The sequence below is a fragment of the Corythoichthys intestinalis genome, unplaced genomic scaffold (assembly GCF_030265065.1).
Source record: "Corythoichthys intestinalis isolate RoL2023-P3 unplaced genomic scaffold, ASM3026506v1 HiC_scaffold_23, whole genome shotgun sequence".
NCBI classification, from domain to species: domain Eukaryota; kingdom Metazoa; phylum Chordata; class Actinopteri; order Syngnathiformes; family Syngnathidae; genus Corythoichthys; species Corythoichthys intestinalis.
In genome coordinates this window covers 9,435,770-9,456,512 of record NW_026651592.1, presented here as the reverse complement: position 1 = coordinate 9,456,512, position 20,743 = coordinate 9,435,770, and the positions used below count along the sequence as shown (strand labels likewise).

The following is a 20,743-nucleotide window of genomic DNA, read 5'->3' as shown; positions in this document are numbered from 1 at the left end:
TGAACTTTAATTCTACGGCGTGTTGATAGCCAATAAACATCTGTGAAAGCTACTCATATGCAATCAACACGCGTATGTGCCGAGTGCACACGCACGCGCAAATGTATGCACACACTCACGCAGCGATAAATTGCAGCCGGGAAAATTACCGCCCTTTTTTATATTTACCGTACGCTAATTTGACTTATTGCGTATCGCGACAGGCTTATTCAGCACTACTACAATTAATGGTAAATGGACAGTACTTATATAGGGTATTTCATTACATGGTTACCATGCCCAAAGCATACAAAGAAGAAAAAAATAAAATTGACGTCTAACTTGTATTGTTAGCTTGCAGTGAATCCGACTCCTTTTGAAATTCCCAATTACTTAATGATTTCAGGTTTAACGGCTGTCAGCACTAGCCCTAATGTAGCAGCTTTGTCGTAGCATGCTGTGGATGTCTGTCCCTTTTAAATATCTCAAAAGACTCATGGCTAAACTTAATTAGTTCTTCTGTCTTGACACCAAGCATCAGACAGTGCCTCTGTAGGCTACCAAAAGTGACTAACAAACTCAGCTAACGGAGAGCTAGTATAGCAGCTTTGGCAAACTAAAGTTTAGTGAACTGTGGATATCCTATTTTTTCAATTATTTGTTTTTTGTAAAAATGTTTTATTTTTCAAAAAATTCTATCAAATCACTCATAGCTAACATTAATTTGTTCTTCTGTAATGGCACCAAGCATCAGAAGGAGCCTTTGCTGGAAATATAATCCCTAGAGTGCCTAAAGAATTCGATTAACATCGTGCTAACATAGCACCTTTGTGACTTTGACTTTTTTTTTTTTTTTTTGTCTTAATTGATTCTGTATTGGCAGCAATTGTCTTCTCTTGACAACAACTCGGGATGTATGTGTAAATAACTCGCTTTCTCACAAATGTAGCAATGCTATGTAAGCAACATAGCTAACGGTGTATTCGAAAACTGAGCCCATGTTGCTACTTTCAGAAAATCAAGATTATTGTTGGCTAATTGAACATATGTGCTAGTAGGTAGACACTGATAGATTTTCAACAAAGAAGCTTGATGGGTTTAAGCTGAAAAAATCCATAAATTAGCTGCTTCGTCTTTAAATTGGCAGGGTTCAAAGGGAGAGAAAGTAGCATCTTAGTCCAAAAAAACGGTTATAGCCAATCCTAAGGAAACAGAGTGTGAACCAGTACTAGGTTGTGGAATATATTTTACATTTTAAAATGTCTCCTAGAAATGAATTGCTGAGCAAAGGCTTATATTACAGGCAACTAACTGCCTCATTTACATAGAAACTAGAAAAAAATGTCTAGCTAGCACATAACAGCTGCTTTAAATGAAAGAAGCATGTTGGCTGATGGAAAAGCTGGTCCCCACTCCCCCGATTCATCCCATCTCTAGGCCCCTCTCTGGAAGAGAAGCTTTTCTCCTCTTGTGACCTCACCGCTGACAAGACGGCCCACTTGAACTTTAAACCCAGGCAGACGTTGACTGAAATGAGTCCCAGAGCTAGAGTTTCCGCCCAGTTTCAGAGCAGCAGTAAGGCCAGGAACTGGGCCACGGCCTCCGCGGACTTGAATCTTCAGTCCGTCTTCGTCATGCAAGTACCACCCGAGGCCACTGCCTCGGGGCCCGACGTGGTGCCAACTGCTGCCAATCCCTCCTCTCAAAGCAGTGGTCAGAGGGGTGAGAAAAGTGCTTATTTATTCTGAAACCTGCAGCTGATTCTGCCACTTAAACCGCATCTTCCTGGCTTTTTCTACTCTGCCATCAATTTTATTGAACATGTTTTTTTACATTCAATCCAATCCAACCAGGATGACGTTCTTTCTGATTACTGTCACTTTTGTCTAAGCTTTGTTCACCTTGACTTCAAACCTTTATTACATCCTTGCTACATTTTTTTTTCAGGTATTCAGCATTAATTGTTTGGGATCTTGTGCAAATGCCCGCTGCTGTATGCTGCCTGCTTTGAACTAACACGGACATGTGTATTTTCTGTTCTATTTAAAAGCTGTTGAATCTCAAGTCTTCTCTGGTAATTGATTCCGGGATGTTTCTTGTGTTACATCTGCACCGAATTTTCCAGACATGATTTTTGTTGAGTTTTGGATACCAGCAGGGGCTCAGCTGCCAAGAGACTTAGCAACTCATAATCCCCTTCAAGGCTGATACTAAAACAAATAGCGCTGTGTGTGTGTTTGATTTCAACAGCAGGTGTTGGTGTGTATCCACAACAAGAGCAAATCCAGTCCCTCCTGCCAGCTTGGTTGTACAACGACAGCCTCATCCCAGGTAATTTTAGGATTTGGATACTAATTTTCTTAAGTTTTTGGCAAATAAATCTGTAGCAGGGATTTGATTTATCGCATCATGATGAAAAATACCATTTATACATTGCTAAAAAAAATTGAACACTTTTTAATCAGAGTATAGCCGTCAAGTTCATCCTTATGAGGACATTTACTGGACTGTCTCAGAAAATTAGAATACACAATATTCTAATTTTCTGAGACAGTCCTGTATATTGTTCTATGTAAAGGACGTCAGCCAAGGTCGGCCCCCCACATTTTTACCACGCCAAATCTGGTCCCCTTTGCAAAAAGTTTGGACACCCCTGCTTTAAATGGTGGATTAATGTACAGGACTGTCTCAGAAAATTAGAATATTGTGTATTCTAATTTTCTGAGACAGTCCAGTATATACTTACATAAAACAAGGAGAGAAGGCATTCAATTAATTTGAACAGCTTGCAAGGAGAACGGAGGGAAACTATTCAGTATAATACTAAGATACGATTCCATTCTATGTTCTAAACCCACCTCTCGGTTCCCTTTCTTTTTATTTTGTTCAAAGACCCCTAGCTAAATGGTGGTGACAACCTTAAAAGCACAAGGGGAGCAAAGTGTTGGTTGTTCTGTGCATGTAGGTAAAGTGTAAATACAAATGTGTTAATGGCAATACATTTACGCAAGTCACTTATCAGTCGACTGCAACAGTCTCATCTTCTGCTGTTACTTCCATCTTCTGCGGCCTGATGTAACAGGCCGGTTTGAGCCGGTCTTAGCAAAGCAAAGCATTTTTTAATTGCGAGCAAAGCATTTCTTCATTGCAGCAATAATCAATTTGAGCAAATGTATAATAAACTCATTTATAATTATCTCAACAATTGCAACATACAGTGGGGCAAATAAGTATTTAGTCAACCACCAATTGTGCAAGTTCTACTTGAAAAGATTAGAGAGGCCTGTAATTGTCAACATTGGTAAACCTTAGCCATGAGAGACAGAATGTGGGAAAAAAAAACATTGTTTGATTTTTAAAGAATTTATTTCCAAATTAGAATGGAAAATAATTATTTGGTCACCTACAAACATGCAAGATTTCTGGCTGTCAAAGCGGTCTAACTTCTAACGCGATCTAACGAGGCTCCACTCGTTACCTGTATTAATGGCACCTGTTTTAACTCATTATCGGTATAAAAGACACCTGTCCACAACTTCAGTCAGTCACACTCCTAACTCCACTATGGCCAAGACCAAAGAGCTGTCAAAGGACACCAGAGACAAAATTGTAGACCTGCACCAGGCTGGGAAGACTGAATCTGCAATAGGTAAAACGCTTGGTGTTAAGAAATCAACTGTGGGAGCAATGATTAGAAAATGGAAGACATACAAGACCACTGATAATCTCTCTCAATCTGGGGCTCCATGCGAGATTTTACCCCATGGCGTCAAAATGATAACAAGAACGTTGAGCAAAAATCCCAGAACCACACGGGGGGACCTCATGAATGACCTACAGTGAGCTGGGACCACAGTAACAAAGGCTACTATCAGTAACACAATGTGCCGCCAGGGACTCAAATCCTGCACTGGCAGACGTGTCCCCCTGCTGAAGAAATTACATGTCCAGGCCCGTCTGCAGTTCGCTAGAGAGCATTTGGATGATCCAGATAACTGGGAGAATGTGTTATGGTCAGATGAAACGAAAATAGAACTTTTTGGTAGAAACACAGGTTCTTGTGTTTGGAGGAGAAAGAATCCTGAATTGCATCCGAAGAACACCATACCCACTGCGAAGCATGGGGGTGGAAACATCATGCTTTGGGGCTGTTTCTCTGCAAAGAACCAGGACGACTGATCTGTGTGAAGGACAGAATGAATGGGGCCATGTGTCAAGAGACTTTGAGTTAAAATCTCCTTCCCTCAGCAAGGGCATTGAAGATGAGACGTGGCTGGGTCTTTCAGCATGAAAATGATCCCAAACACACAGCCAGGGCAACAAAGGAGTGGCTTCGTAAGAAGCATTTCAAGGTCCTGGAGTGGCCTAGCCAGTCTCCAGATCTCAACCCCATAGAAAATCTGTGGAGGGAGTTGAAAGTCCGTGTTGCCCAACGAAAGCCCAAAACATCACTGCTCTAGAGGAGATCTGCATGGAGGAATGGGCCAAAACACTAGCAACAGTGTGTGAAAAGCTTGTGAAGAGTTCCAGAAAACGTTTGGCCTCCGTTGTTGCCAACAAAGGGTACATAACAAAGTTTTGAGATAAACTTTTGGCATTGACCAAATACTTATTTTTCATCATGATTTGTAAATAAATTCTTTAAAAAATCAAACAATGTGATTTTGTTTTTTTTCCACATTCTGTCTCTCATGGTTGAGGTTTACCCATGTTGACAATTACAGGCCTCTCTAATATTTTCAAGTGGGAGAACTTGCACAATTATTGCCTGGCACGGCCAGACTTTTCTCCCTGTGTTTTTCAAACACTGAGAGTATAGTCTGGGACCAAGCCAATTAACGGCCTCTCGAGCAAGTACAAAATTAATCGACAAATCAGATTTGTTTATTTGTGTGACGTGTTCTTAACTAGCAACGTCACTCTTCCGCGTTGGAAGTCGTCTACACAACAACACAGATGGCGAACAGGGGAGCCGAGAATATATTCCAATCCACGGTAAAATCAGTTTTAGATTACCAAAAACACATCAACACAAGTCATTGACAACAGTCTGCCTCGCGCTAGCCATGTTGAATAAACTCCGTTCTCCTCGTATGTTTACTTCCGCGCGCAAGTCCCTCGTCCCGCCCGTCGCTGATTGGTCCACTCCGCTGTCTGTTTGCTGTGGCTTGCTCTGCCCTGGAAATTTTGTCCGCTTAATGGTGGCCAGACTCAATAGCTGGAACAGCAGTGAGTCTGGAGTACCAGGCTAGCCCAATTAGTGGTTGACTAAATACTTATTTGCCCCACTGTATCAGTCAAACTTCTGGGATCTTAATCTGGCCAGTTAAGTAGAAGAACGGGTCGTTAATCGGCTTTAGCTGCTTTGTTGTTACTGAAATCAACAACAGGTCTATCAGAGGGGCAACAATGAGAAGCCCCCCCAAAACAGGAATGGTTTTCGAGTTCTTTTTTGGCTTATTTTTTTACTGTCTTTCTGCTGCTGTAGTTTTTCATTTGCTTTGGATCAACTTCTCCGCTGGTAGCATGGTGCGTAACCTGGACGCTGCAGAGGTTGAACAAGTAGTCCAACTCCTCCAGGATGGCACAACAATAAATAATCAATAAATGTGCCGTTGCAAGAACTTTTGCTCTGTCTCCCAGCACAGTCTCAAGAGCATAGAGTTGATTCCAGGAGACAGCTAGTTACTTCAGGAGAGCTGGACAGATCCGTACAAGGTCTTTAAACCCTTAACAGTATCGGTATCTGCTCCTTTGTGCAAGGAGCAACAAGATGAGCACTGCCAGTGCTCTACAAAATGACCTCCAGTAGACAACTAGTGTGGATGTTTCTGACCAAACAGTCAGAAACAGGCTCCATGAAGGTGACCTGAGGGCCCAATGTCCTGTAGTGGGCCCTGTGCCCACTGCCCAGCAGCATAGAGCTTGATCGTTTGCCATAGACCACCAGAATTTGCAACTACACCACTGGAGCCCTCTGCTCTTCACGGATGAGAGCAGGTTCAACCTGAACACAATGGACAGACTGTAGAATGCCGTGAAGAATGTTTTGCTCCCTGTAACTTCATTCAGCATGACCACTTTGGTGGCAGGTCGGTGATTGTCTGGGGAGGCATATCCATGGAAGGATCCACAGACTTCTACAGGTTAGATAATGGAACCCTGACTGATATTAGGTATCGAGATGAAATCCTTGGACTCATTGTCAGAACCTACGCTGGTGCAGTGGGACCTGGGTGCCTCCTGGTCCATGCCAATACCCTACCTCATGTGGCTAGAGTATGCAGGCAGTCCCTGGAGGATGAAGGAATTGATACCATTGACTTGCCCCCATGTTCATCTGACCTAAACCCAATAGAACACCTCTGGGACATTGTTTTGATCCATCCGGTGCTGCCCAGTTGCTCACTGTCAGAACCTACGCTGGTGCAGTGGGACCTGGTTGCCTCCTGGTCCACGACAATACTCTACCTCATGTGGCTAGAGTATGTTTATCTGACCTAAACCCAATAGAACACCTCTAGGACATTATGTTTAGCTCCATCCAGCGCTGCCAAGTTGCTCCTCGAACTGTCCAATAGCTCAGTGATGCCCTGGTCCAGATCTGGGAGGAGACCCCCGCCCCCCCGACACCATCTATCATTAGGAGCTGTACAAGCACGTGGGGGCCACACAAACTACTGAGAATCATTTTGAGATGCCACATTGACATTTTGGCAAAATGGGCTAGTCTGCTGCATCATTTTTTTCCACTTTCATTTTGGGGGTGTCTTTGCTATAGGGTGATTCAAATACATGGCATAATTTTCTTACATCACCTACTTATTTTCAGGAAAGATATTCAAGATAATCCCCCCCTATTTAAATCTGATGTGAGTTTGAAGTCTTCCTCCAATTTTATTGAGCACTGTATGTATATTTGCTACCTCTCCTTTGTGTTTCTGGTATAAATGATCATTCACCACCCGTGTTTCATAAAGTGTATTTAAGAAACTAAAACTGTTTTTCTGCACGCAGACATGTTCAAAAAGGTTCTGGAGTTCAGCATGACTCCGGCCGGGATCGACACAGCCAAGCTGTACCCGCTGCTCATGTCGTCAGGTCTTCCTCGAGAGGCTTTGGGCCAAATCTGGGCATCGGCCAACCGCACGACACCTGGCATGTTGACTAAAGAGGAGCTCTACACTGTGCTGGCGCTAATAGGTGTTGCACAGGTAAAACTGGGTTTCATTGGATTTTCAGAATTGAATTCGTGGCCTTTTCGTTCATGATGACAATTTTGATTACCATATTCTTGTTGCTTGTGCAAACATTAGATTTAAATAATTAAAATGTCAAATTTTCTTGATGGCATTGAATAGCATCTATTTATTAGTTGTAGTTTATCCCTTATTCCATGAAAATTTTATTTTTAAAGGTAAACAATATTTTTTGTTGTTCAATTAGTACATTGTAAAATGCAATGTAAAATACATATGATTTAATAATTATTCAATTGAACAAATGTAATGAGCATTTAGTTAACTTTTTTTCATGGCATCTAAATTTAATCACTCAGTATTATTAATGAAGAAAGAGTGGCTTTGAGCCAACGTTAAATATAGAATAGAATAGAGAATGCATGAAGTTACCTTGTGAAATTTATTTATTATCATACATATTATCTAATTTAATTACAGTAAGATTATTTAGTTATCATTCATTTCATGAACAATGCAGTTTTATATTCAGGTAGTCCCCGGTTTACGAATGAGTTCCGTTCCTACGCTGGTCACATAACCCGACTTTCCGCGTAAGTTGGAATTAACTCTTTAAGTACCCCTACATATCCTCTAAATATCAAAATAACTATCAAAAAACAAGTATTCTACTTCATTGCACTGTACTTGCCAAGATGTTGGAGCTAAGCTATAATCTTTCCCCTCACCCTCTGTTGCCTGCACAACTTCTTCGTGGGAGCAAATTTGCTCTTCCTCAAGTGTGTGCGTACGCTCTTCTTCGTGTGTACATGCACTCTTACTCGCGTGTGGACGTACTACCTGCTGTTTCCTGCACCAAGATAAAGGCATGTATCACAAAACAAAAGTCAAAATTATGATCAAATTTGTTAAGCATTTCCCCAAAGGGCAGAACAATCATATTATTTATATTAGAGGTGCAACAGTTAATCGACAACTAATCGTTAGCAAATTAATCGACATCCATTTTGATAACCGATTATATCGTTTAGGACCTTCTTCACCTTAAACTTGTCAAAATTCTTGAAATTATAACATATATTTAACTTTTCAGTTGTAAATATTATCAGATTTCATTATATTTTTGTTAAGTCAAAGTAGGACATGAATAAAAATCTGCTTTTACTTCGGAAACAACAACTAACTCACATTTTTCCCAATTTCCGGACATCTTACTATCTAAACTAGCTTCTTAATAAAGCTGCACCAACTAATCGATTTAATCGATTAATAAATTAGTTTCCAACGAATTTGATAACCGATACAATTGAAGGAAATAGTCATCCATTTTGTCTTCATTGCTACTTACAACATGCCGAAAACAACTTCAAGGTACATTGTGAAGGTAATTGAAAGAAATGACATTTATCCGATTAATCGTTTGATTACTTGTCCGATTAATCGATAATGAAAATTATCATTAGCTGCAGCCCTAAGTTATATAAAGTAAAAAAATATATACTGTGATGTACAATAAGGTACTGTTTACACTACCAAAAAGAAAATAAGTAAACAAAACAAAAAACTGGAGACAAAATGGTTGACAAGACTCCGGCATCGTAAGATCGAAATTCTTAAAGTAGGGTATATCGTAACTAAAGATGCACCGATACCGATACTATTATCGGCAGGGGGCACCGATCCGGCCCAAAATGGTGGTATCGGTATCGGCGAGTACCAACAAAGACGGCGCCGATACCATTTACCGGTCCATTATTATAACATTTGACCGCAGCCTTTTTTTTTCTCCTGGCGCTCACTACACTTTGTCTCTGTGTTGTGTGATGACACGTGAACACCAAGCAGCTATCGCTATTGGCCTGCTCCAGACCAATGAGAACGGGCCAATCGCCACTCCTGACCAATGACAAGGCCGCTATATCGGCGCCGCCAACATGGCGGCGGTCGGGAAATATTTCAAAGTAGAAATCCCGTCAATTAAAATCAATGGCTGCATGCAAGATTTGCTGCCTGAAAGTTTCGAGATGTGGAGTTAAATCGGCCAGTTTCAATACCTCGAACCTGATAAAACATTTGAAGACGAAACGTGAACGAACACAACGAGTTTGAGCCTGCAAGAGCAGGACTGCTATCCAGAGGAAGGGCGCTAGACCGGTGCAACAATCTCTGTTCAGTTCACTACGTCAACTTTAGTTTGTCTTTTACTTAAAGAAATGCAGCAGTAATTTGGGAACTGTTTCCAAAGTAGGGTTGCCACCTTTCAGAAAAAGAAATAAGGGGACCCCCCCCCGAAAAAAGGAGGCTAATAGAGAGACGGGATGCTGTGGTCAATTATTATTACTTATGATTGTTAGCGTCCGCAAATGCGGAAACAAGGTTGGACCTCGAAGCGGACAACAAGCGGGGGATACGTACAAGGCTGTAATTGCAAACAAAAAATGACACGCGATCGCGGGATAGTAGAAATAACAAAAGGAGTCCGTGACTGCAGGTCGACGGAGCTCAATACTACAAACTCGAAGGTTAACTAAGACGATAGGCAGTGAGCCAAAAAGCCAAAATAAAAACACTCAAATACCTGCACAGGGTAGAGGTTACAAACGAATGCAGCACACTAACAGAAAAACCCAATGCAGGGGCGTAACAAGCAAATGTAGCGAGACTATAGTGCGAGATGTCAAATGGCGATCAGCAAAGCAAATATCTCGGCAGCCTTCTCTGAGCTTACCCGTGGTTAAATGCTGCGTTGATGAGCCCGCATTGGATTCAGGTGCGACGTCAGGAACGCCCCCACTAACAGCCCAGCAACAAAACACAATCTGACAATAATTTCATGAAAGTTGCACTGTTTGGCCTTTGAGAGGTTTAAAAAAAGTTTACTCAGTTCATTCAGAGTTTATTATTATGAAGTTATTTTTACTTTCTTCTGTTGGGCTAGTATTATACTTTGTACTAGTCTTTTTCCTATTTTGCAAAGGTAAGCAACAGCCTGACAAAGGCTTGATAGCAATGATTTCACATCCAATTATGTAGCTCTTGGGGGGGGGGGGGGGGGGATATATATATATATATAAACGGGGTGGTATCGGTACGGTATCGGTATCGGCCGATACTGCACAGCCAGGTATCGGAATCGGGGCCAAAAAATGGTATCGGTGCAACACTAATCGTAACCCAGGGGCTACCTGCATTTTCATAACTTTTTAAAATCATAATATAAAATCATTTCTTTATTGATTGTGAAATTATTATTATTGCATTGATTGTATCTGATAAACAAATATTTCATTTTTTCTTTTACCTGAATTTCATAACTGTGCATTTAACAAAATCTGTCAGTGACCTATGCATGAGGTACGCAAGACTGGAGTTCTGATTGGTCGAAATGTTTCAGAGTGGCCTGCCTGCAATGAACGTGGAAATCCTTGCTCAGTTTCCATCGCCACCGGTTCCTAACCTACCGGCCCTCGCTATGGCCTTGGCCCCCGTCATGTCCCAGCACCAGCAGCCTATAATGACCCACCCGCCAGTGTCCATGCCTATGCCCGCACCGCCTTCCACAATCATGCCCCCCATGACAACAGTACCGGCTCCGACATCTGCGAACTTTATTGCTAGTTTCCCTCCTGCTCAGGTAAAATTTCTATCATCCCTCGACCAAAATGATATTTGCTTTTTGTTTTGGATTTTGAATGTAAATTTGTCTCCTCCAACTCTTTTGGGTGTTGTCTTGGTTGCACTTCCGTGTAGACAAAAAAAAAGCATTCCTTGTACTTCGTGTTACTGGCAGAGCTCATTTTGTATCCCATAAATCAATGTCACTAGATGCGTAAACAGTGGTATGAAAATTATCTGAACCTTTTGGAATTTCTCACATGTCTGTATAAAATCACCATCAAATGTGATCTGATCTTTGTCAAAATCACACAGATGTAAAAACAGTGTTTTAACTAAAACCACCCAAACATTTATAGGTTTTCATATTTTAATGAGGATAGCATGCAAACAGTGACGGGAGGGGGGGGGAATAAGTAAGTGAACCCTCTGCCTAAGGAGACTTAAAGAGCAATTAAAACCAATTTTTACCAAACAATTTAAGTCAGGTGTGTGCTCAATCAGAGATGAGTGGTTTAAAGCTGCCCTGCTGACTATAAACCACACACCTGGTAAGAATTGTCTTGATGAGAAGCATTGTCTGATGTGGAAAATGGCTCGGGCAAAAGAGCTGTCTGAAGACCTGCGATCAAGGATTGTTGATTTGTATAAAGCTAGGAAAGGATTTAAAACCAGCTCTAAAAGTCTGGATGTTCATCATCCGACAGTCAGAGAAGTTGTCTACACATGGAGAGAGTTTGGCACTGTTGCTACTCTCCCAAGGAGTGACCGTCCACCAAAGATGACGCCAAGAGTTCAGCGCAGAATACTCAGAGAGGTAAAAAAAAAGAAATTATGGCCAAAAATGGTGTTCATGGAGGACTCCACTGAGGAAACAACTGCTGTGTAAAAAACATTGTTGCTCATTAAAAGGAACTTGGACATTCCACAGAAGTTTTGGCAAAATATTTTGTGGACTGATGAGAAAAAAAGGTTGAATTGTTTGGGAGTAACTCACGTCATGTGTGGAGGAAAAATGGAACAGCTCACCAACATGGACACCTCATCCCCACCGTGAAGCATGGTGGAGGGAACATCATGATTTGGGGCTGTTTTGCTACCTCAGGGCCTGGACAACTTGCAGCCATGAATGGAAGAATGAATTCAAAAGTTTATCAGGAAAACCTGAGGCCGCGTGTCAGACGACGCTGAAAAGAGGATGGATTTTGCAACAAGACAATGATCCAAAACACATAAGTAAATCAACTTCAGAATGGTTTCAGAACAGCAAAATACATGTTCTGGAGTGGCCAAGTCAAAGTCCAGACTTGAACCCCATTGAGATTGTGTGGCATGGCCTAAAGACAGCGATTTATGCCAGACATCCCAGGAATCTGACTGAACTACTGCAGTTTTGAAGAGAGGAATGGGCCAAGATTAGTCCTGATTAATGTGCCAGACTGATCTGCAACTATAGGAAGCATCTGGTTGAAGTTATTGCTGCCAATGGGGGGGCACAAAATATTAAATATGATGGTTCACTTGCTTATTTTCCCCCTTTTGTCACTGTTTGCATACTATTCTTATTAATATATGTAAACCGATGAATGTTTGGGTGGTTTTAGTTAAAGCAGACAGTTTTTTAATCTTTGTGATTTTGACAAAGATCAGATCACATTTGATGGTGATTGCATGCAAAAAAGCGGGAAATTCCAAAAGGTTGATACTTTTTTATACCACTGTATACTGTACAATAAAAACAGGATTTAAGAATTTAAAAGACACAAATGCATAGTACGTAGGGTTCAGTTAGTGACTTGAAACAGAAAGAATAGCCTTTTTGCCCCTTTTTTTCCAGATGCAAAAGTCAAACCTTTGACAATAGAAATTAAATCTCATTATTTTAATAAAATCTGAAGTTCTTCAGTAACTCTTTTAGAGCCAAGGATGTCAGAATTTGTCAACATTGGAAAGCAAGACAATATTGGTGTCAAAACATTGTTGTTTTTACTAGCCTTTCAGTTTTCGTTTTTAGGAAGAAAAGGCTTTTTAGTCATATTTTAGTCATTACCGCCGCCAATAGGTGAAACCTACATAAACCAGATGTTATGTTTCGGTTGTGTGTGTATGTTTGTGTTCAAGATAAGATTTTGATCAAACTTGCAGGATATGGTTGTAATATGAAATGGAATTTTGGGGTAATGAGGTCAAAGGTCACAGAGGGTCCAGCGTTTCCCCTAGGATTTTTTGAAGTTGCGGTGGTGGGCTACATCGGAGTCGGACCGCCTCACCATGTCGTGCCAAGGATAAATTATGTCATATCATGACATATTTTTTTCACATTTTGTTTCCCAATAAGAACCATAACAAAGATCTATTTGAAATATTTCATTATTCAGGCTAATGTCGTAGCTATCAGCTACGGTACATGTACGTAAAATGCGTAGCTGATTACAGCTACATTACCCTACGTAATTATACGACTTTTTCCTCATAGCAATAGTACGACTTACATCTCGTAGTCCTTTCTTTTTCCTTTTATTTTGCCAAAATATGTACTACATTAACACAAAAATAATAGTCCTTCTGTTCATGGACCAATGGCGTAGGTTTGCATAGGGACGTTCGGGACATAACACAAGGAACTTTTCAGAATGCTCAAATTGTCCCTGCCAACTTTTAACCAACCTTATTTGCATTATATAATGAGTTCAGTTATAGAGGTCATTTAGATTGTCTTCGCATATTTTGTAAAGCTAGAATTGACCCTACCATTATTAAGTGAATTACTTTCATTATGTTCAGACTTACACAGACACCATTTTGTCCCTCAAACGCACGTTTGATTGGCTGATGACTAGTTAAATTTCCTCGTTTTTAGTGTAAATCGACTTGAAATAAGTGAAATTAACTGCCAGTGGTTCTAGTAAATTTTATTCTCAGATTTCTTGAAATAAGATTATTTTCAGATAGCTGTTTTTCTTAACACACTTATTTTAAACAAAAGTGATTATATTTAATCTGTTTTTTTTTTTTGCCAGAAATGTTCTTAAAGTAATAAGTGATATTGTTCAAAACATTATTTGAATGCATTTTTCCCTTTGATTTTGGTGAAAAATGACCAACCTTTAGATGTATGGGTTTAATAAGAACAAATGATAATATTTACCTAAATTAAATTGAGTAATCTGACCCATTAATCTGTTAACTAGTCTTTAACACTCAAAATAAAGATGGAGAAAATTATTCGAATAGATTTAGGAAAAATCATCAGATTAAAAAGTTATTGTTGTTATTGAATTTGCAGTGTGAAACTTAGTACAAGTCAATACAGATTTATTTTTGCATTGATCATTTAGCCCATCAATTCATTAGGTTCATATTGGTGAAAAATGTAGCCCTGACCCCCGTTCACCTAATCTGTCTGGTTTTATTAATGTCCCGTCCCCACACTTTAAATTGTAATTGCCGTGTAAAGAGATTTACTAGTTTCGGTGAGAAGGTGAATAGTTTTTTTGTTGTTGTTGTTGTTGTTCGTGAACTACATTTCCACACAAATGCACATCGAGGTACCAATTAGCTCAGCAAGGAGAAGTATGGGAGTCATTGTTCGAGTGTCCCAGAGCTTGCAAAACTTGGATTTAAAAAAGCACATTTATTGAGGTTTCGTCAGCAATGATTGCGTATATCTGTCTGCCGAAACAGTCTGATAGCACAGATATAAGTACGCCTGCCCCTCTGCTATTGAATGCGTTGTTGACATTAGCTCGGCGGCGCTCTGCCCGCCTCTCGCCGCAATTTCATTCAAACTTGCCGTTCCGTCCAAGACAGCCGTCCACTGCTCACTTTCGCTGAAAAGTCCGATCCAAAATACTATAATGCCCAGGATGCGGGGAAGAAAGAGAGGCGTCTTTATTGGCTTACCCACTGTATTGTGGCAACAATAATAAAGAAAAACAATAACAAAATAACAGCTGGCATCCGCGACATGCGACCGCTATCTCGCACATTCTCCTTCTCGCTTCCTTCTACGTCACAGCTTTCTGACCAATCGTCTCCTAAGGGGGCCTTGTATAGTTACGGGCATTACAATACACAATTAATTGGTTGCCGCTGAACCCTTCACACTAGGCTGACGCTAGTTTGAAACGGCCTTAAAAATTTTTTTTTAAAACATACATCTCTCTTGCATGACATGGCAGCTTTTATTTTGGTGTGGCGGCGCGCCACAATATTTAATACGTACGGGAAACCCTGGGGTCAAAAAAGGAATTTTGTGATGACTTGATAACTGATTAGCCTATTTAACTCAAATTTGTAGGGTAGGAAATATGATGAGAAGAGAGAGTGATTACATTTTGGTTTGTAAAGGCAAATAGAGAGTTCCTACTCGGGCAAATTTGGCTATGCTATGAATTTGGCTGCTTAAGTGAAGTGGGTGTAATCAAGTGGATGTTTTGAATATTTTGATTTTGGATATTTGGTTCGGTTCACTTACACACCGTTTCTGCTTTTTTTTAATACATTATTTTCCTCATAAAATTTATTATCAGCGCGAGCTAAGCTAAGCTGAACTGAAGTTCAGTGGCAGTTAACGCACAGACATAAGTCTCGGACGCTAACTATATCACGTTTCAAAACCATCAATGTTTTCTTAATTGTTTAATTAATGCTAGAATTTTTAAGTTAAATAAATATAGTTTATGTGAAATATTATGGAGATCAATCGTTTAATTAATTGTCCGATTAATGATAATGAAAAATAATCGTTAGTTGCATCCCTACAGTGAATATATTGTACTCTTCATCGTTGTCTATCACTTTTAGGGAACCAAAGTGGAAGACGATGACTTCCAGGATTTCCAAGAGGCTCCCAAGGCTGGAACCGGCGATCAGCCATTCTCTGACTTCCATGGAGAGTCAAGGGCAAGTTTCCCTGCCAGTGTAACGACACAGCATCAAAGCAGGTTCATATTCATCCTCAGCGCTTCATCATTAAAGCTTTGTTAAACCGTATATTGTGCTGAATTAAGTTCCAGATAGTCGGCTCTCCTTTCTGTCTCACTGGAAGCTTCCCGGCATAACAATGAGTTAGGGTCATCTCCTAATGAATTAATTTCAGCGGGAGGTCGATAAGCTCATTTCTCTGTATTACTTGAGCAATTCAAATGGAAAGGCAATTATGTGTTAAGAGACAAAGATGAGGCGGAACTAAATTATCTGGCATCTGAGTGCTGTCAAGTTTTCGTCACATTTGGAAGGACATTGGATACTTTTGAGCATTTGCACTAGCTTTAAATATCAACATAAATTAGCAGCGCTGAATGATAAATGGCAAACCATACTTTGTACATATAACTTGTTCTGGCAGAGTATTTTGAAATAAATTGTTTTTGGAATTGTAAAAAGAGCATATTCCTGTGAGTATTTTAAATATTTTTTGTTAACGTTACCAAGACATTTGTGTGTAAATGTCCGTTGCAAAGCAATTCTGCAATAATAATAAACCCATTGAAAATCATCAACATTGGACTCTGAGGGAATGTTCGAAATCTGCCACACTTGTCAGTTAGCAGTTGCATATACAGTGGGGCAAATAAGTAGATTGTCAACCACTAATTGTGCAAGTCATCCCTCTTGAAAATACTAGAGAGGCCTGTAATTGTCAACATGGGAGACAGAGTGTGGAAAAAAAAACAATCACAATGTTTGATTTTTAAATAATTTATTTGCAAATCATGGTGGAAAATAAATATTTGGTCGATACCAAAAGTTCATGTCAATACTTTGTTATGTACCCTTTGTTGGCAATAACGGAGGCCAAATGTTTTCTGTAACTCTTCACAAGCTTTTCACACACTGTGCTGGTATTTTGACCCATTCCTCCATGCAGATCTCCTCTAGACCAGTGATGTTTTGGGGCTGTCGTTGGACAACACGGACTTTCAACTCTCTCTTCACCCCGTGGCGCCAAAATGAGAACAAGAACGGGGAGCAAAAATCCCAGAACCACATGGGGGGACCTAGCGAATGACCTACAGAGAGCTGGGACCACAGTAACAAAGGCTACTATCAGGAACACAATGCGCCGCCAGGGACTCAAATCCTGCACTGCCAAACGTGTCCCCCTGCTGAAGAAAGTACACGTCCAGGCCCGTCTGCGGTTCGCTAGAGAGCATTTAGATGATCCAGAAGAGGACTGGGAGAATGTGTTATGGTCAGATGAAACCAAAATAGAACTTTTTGGTTGAAACACAGGTTCTCTTGTTTGGAGGAAAAAAATACTGAATTGCACCATACCCACTGTGAAGGATGGGGGTGGAAACATCATGCTTTGGGGCTGTTTTTTCTGCAAAGGGACCAGGACGACTGATCCGTGTAAAGGAAAGAATTAACGGGCCATGTATCGAGAGATTTTGAGTGAAAATCTCCTTCCATCAGCAAGGGCATTGAAGAAGAGACGTGGCTGGGTCTTTCACCATGACAATGATTCCAAGCACACAGGCAGGGCAACAAAGGAGTGGCTTCGTAAGATGCACTTCAAGGTACTGGAGTGGCCTAGCCAGTCTCCAGATCTCAACCCCATAGAAAATCTGTGGAGGGAGTTGAAGGTCTGTGTTGCCCAACGACAGCCCCAAAACATCACTGCTCTAGAGGAGATCGGCATGGAGGAATGGGCCAAAATACCAGCAACAGTGCGTGAAAAGCTTGTGAGGAGCTACAGAAAACGTTTGGCCTCCGTTATTGCCTACAAAGGGTACATAACAAAGTATTGAGATGAACTTTTGGTATTGACCAAATACTTATTTTCCACCATGATTTGCAAATCAATTCTTTAAAAATCAAACAATGTGATTTTGTTTTTTTTTTTCCACATTCTGTCTCTCATGGTTGAGGTTTACCCATGTTGACAATTACAGGCCTCTCTAATATTTTCAAGTGGGAGAACTTGCACAATTAGTGGTTGACTAAATGCTTATTTGCCCCACTGTACTTATGGTAGATTTAATATTGTCACAGCTGAGCAACGAGATCAACCTCATTTTTTTTTTTTTTTTCGATCTTCGATCTCAGAATTGCTGAAAACTTTGAAATATCTTTCAGTGCAACGGCCATGTTAACTCCCCAGACCGGTGCATCCACTGATAAGTATGCCGTCTTCAAGCAGCTATCTGTGGATCAGCCCGCAGAAATCACGCCGCCTACCTCAGGTACAATCTTGACCTCTTTGTGTGAATTTACGATGTGTTCCCCCTTTAGCTTACTTTTCTTTTTCCCTTACAGATGGGGGAGACAAATACAGTGTGTTTAGACAACTTGAAAATCCCACTGACAGTAAACCATTAGGTAAGGTGATTTGCCTCCATTTCAACTTTCTACAAAAAGTACCACTCATAAATATTAATGATACAGTACTGATGGATTACGCACAAAAAATTAAGTGAAACTACATAGATTTGGTAGTAACTACACTTCTTTGTTTTGCACACCTTAAATCCACCTTCACTGGCTCTTGTTTCATTAGAACAGTTTGCAATGTGGTCCGGTCTTACAAGCCCAGTAAGTCGTGCTCATAGTCTGCAGTGTGCTGAAAGTTTTTTCCTATAGTTCATACAACAGTGAATGCTGATTATCTAGCTTGTGTTCTCACTGATTCTGCTTGTATGGGCCATTTCAGAATTGGATGACAACCTTTAATTTTCTGATTTTTCCAGATTTGTGACATTTTTAGTAATAACTTGTAATAAACAATCAGAGTATTGATTAGTTTAGCTAATAGATCCATTCAACAGATTTGTCATTTAGTTGGTCTTAACAATATTCAGTGTAATTAGAGTACCAGGGCTGCAAATATGTACTAATGTTAGCTGTGTCTTAAGTGTAGAAGCTAGTCGTTTAGCTAGATAGCTAATTACTTACTGAAACCATTTAAATAAGTCAATTAAAAAATAATGGTCTTACTCTGTTCATAAGCACAACAAGGTTGCATGAGGTACTAGAGTGAGACGTTCAATCAAGGCAAACTATGATACAAAAATTTGAAAAATAGATGCGAGGACGTAAATTTGCTCTAGCAGTAGCTTTTTTATGTCACGTCTAGCATATCGTTATTCACAATCGCTGCTTTATATTGCTATGCTAAAAATTTAATGGTAATGCTTCATATTTAAAATATTATGTTTATAAAAACAAATGTTCCCACAGCTACAAGAGATGGCAATAAAACAAATAATAACCCCAAATTTCTTTAAAATTTCTAGTTTGTAGTTTTAATTGAGATTCAATTTGGTCGTTGGAGGCTGGGACAAGAGAAAAATGTCATTTTGGGCAGTAAACCAGACATGTTGATTTATAATGTACACGTACTCCCCAAGTTACGAACGAGTTTCTAAGCTGGCAACGTAACCCGAAATGCGTACCACGTAAATCAGAATTAGCCCTTTAAATATCCTTAAATCTCAAAATAACTATCCAAAAACATATATTATACGTCATATTAATAAAATAAAGTAAAAAATAAGATTCTGTACTCACGATCATTGCTAAGAGGTGTTACTGTTACCCCCTTTCAGACAAAACGCTTAACTCCGCTTAAGTCCCGGGATTGTAGCCCTTATGTCTGAAGGCACTTTTCCGGGTCGATACACACGGACATTAACCGGGTCACGTCCTAGTATAGTGTCTGGGATTTAATCAGGACGTGGCATGTATGAAAGCAGTCGGTAAATTCCCAGGTCACAGCGCGAAGGCTGATCACATAAATATCATGGCGAGCCGATCGTGTTTTCCTCTCACTTCCCAGTAGGACGAAAATCTGTAAACAAACATCGCAATTATCAACGTGGCAAACTAGAAAGATAGCAAAATTAAACTGAAAACATAATGAAATGAAATTGTTACTGGATCTTAAGGCTGATTTATACTTCTGCATAGTGGTCACGGCGGACATACAGTGGGGCAAATAAATATTTAGTCAACCACTAATTGTGCAAGTTCTCCCACTTGAAAATATTAGAGAGGCCTGTAATTGTCAACATGGGCATACTTCAACCATGAGAGACAGAATGTGGGGAACAAAAAACAGAAAATCACATTGTTTGATTTTTAAATAATTTATTTGCAAATCATGGTGGAAAGTAAATATTTGGTCAATACCAAAAATTCATCTCAATACTTTGTTATGTACCCTTTGTTGGCAATAATGGAGGCCGAACGTTTTCTGTAACTCTTCACAAGCTTTTCACACACTGTTGCTGGTATTTTGGCCCATTCCTCCATGCAGATCTCCTCTAGAGCAAGGATGTTTTGGGGTGGTCGTTGGGCAACACTGACTTTCAACTCACTCCACAGATTTTCTTTGGGGTTGAGATCTGGAGAATGGCTAGGCCACTGCAGGACCTTGAAATGCTTCTTGCAAAGCCACTCCTTTGTTGCCCTGGCTGTGTGTTTGGGATCGTTGTCATGCTGAAAGACCCAGCCACGTCTCATCTTCAATGCCCTTGCTGATGGAAGGAGATTTTCACTCAAAATCTGTCGATACATGGCCCCATTCATTCTTTCCTTTACACAGATCAGTCATCCTGGTCCCTTTGCAGAAAATAAGCCCCAAAGCATGATGTTTCCATCCCCATGCTTCACAGTGGGTATGGTGTTCTTCGGATGCAATTCAGTATTCTTTCTCCTCCAAACACGAGACCCTGTGTTTCTACCAAAAAGTTCTATTTTGGTTTCATCTGACCATAACACATTCTCTCAGTCCTCTTCTGGATTATCCAAATGCTCTCTAGCGAACCGCAGACGGGCCTGGATGTGTACTTTCTTCAGCAGTGGGACACGTCTGGCAGTGCAGGATTTGAGTCCCTGGCGGCTTATTGTATTACTGATAATAGCCTTTGTTACTGTGGCCCAGCTCTCTGGAGGTCATTCACTAGGTTCCCCCGTGTGGTTCTTGGATTTTTGCTCCCCGTTCT

At 40.3% G+C, this 20,743-nt stretch overlaps 1 protein-coding gene across 5 annotated transcripts in view; it reads left to right on the top strand.

Moving 5' to 3' along the window:
• Positions 1-20,743, top strand: part of LOC130911129 (synergin gamma-like) — a 99,238-nt gene that overhangs the window by 27,297 nt on the left and 51,198 nt on the right. For 3 of the 5 annotated variants that reach the window (XM_057828862.1, XM_057828860.1, XM_057828863.1), the window contains exons 8-14: positions 1,417-1,701; positions 2,230-2,310; positions 6,997-7,193; positions 10,573-10,812; positions 15,600-15,739; positions 17,877-17,983; positions 18,057-18,119. In XM_057828862.1, coding sequence (XP_057684845.1) covers positions 1,417-1,701; positions 2,230-2,310; positions 6,997-7,193; positions 10,573-10,812; positions 15,600-15,739; positions 17,877-17,983; positions 18,057-18,119 — 1,113 coding nt within the window. The remainder of the gene's footprint in view (positions 1-1,416; positions 1,702-2,229; positions 2,311-6,996; positions 7,194-10,572; positions 10,813-15,599; positions 15,740-17,876; positions 17,984-18,056; positions 18,120-20,743) is intronic. The other 2 variants (XM_057828861.1, XM_057828864.1) reach the window with 2 other exon arrangements.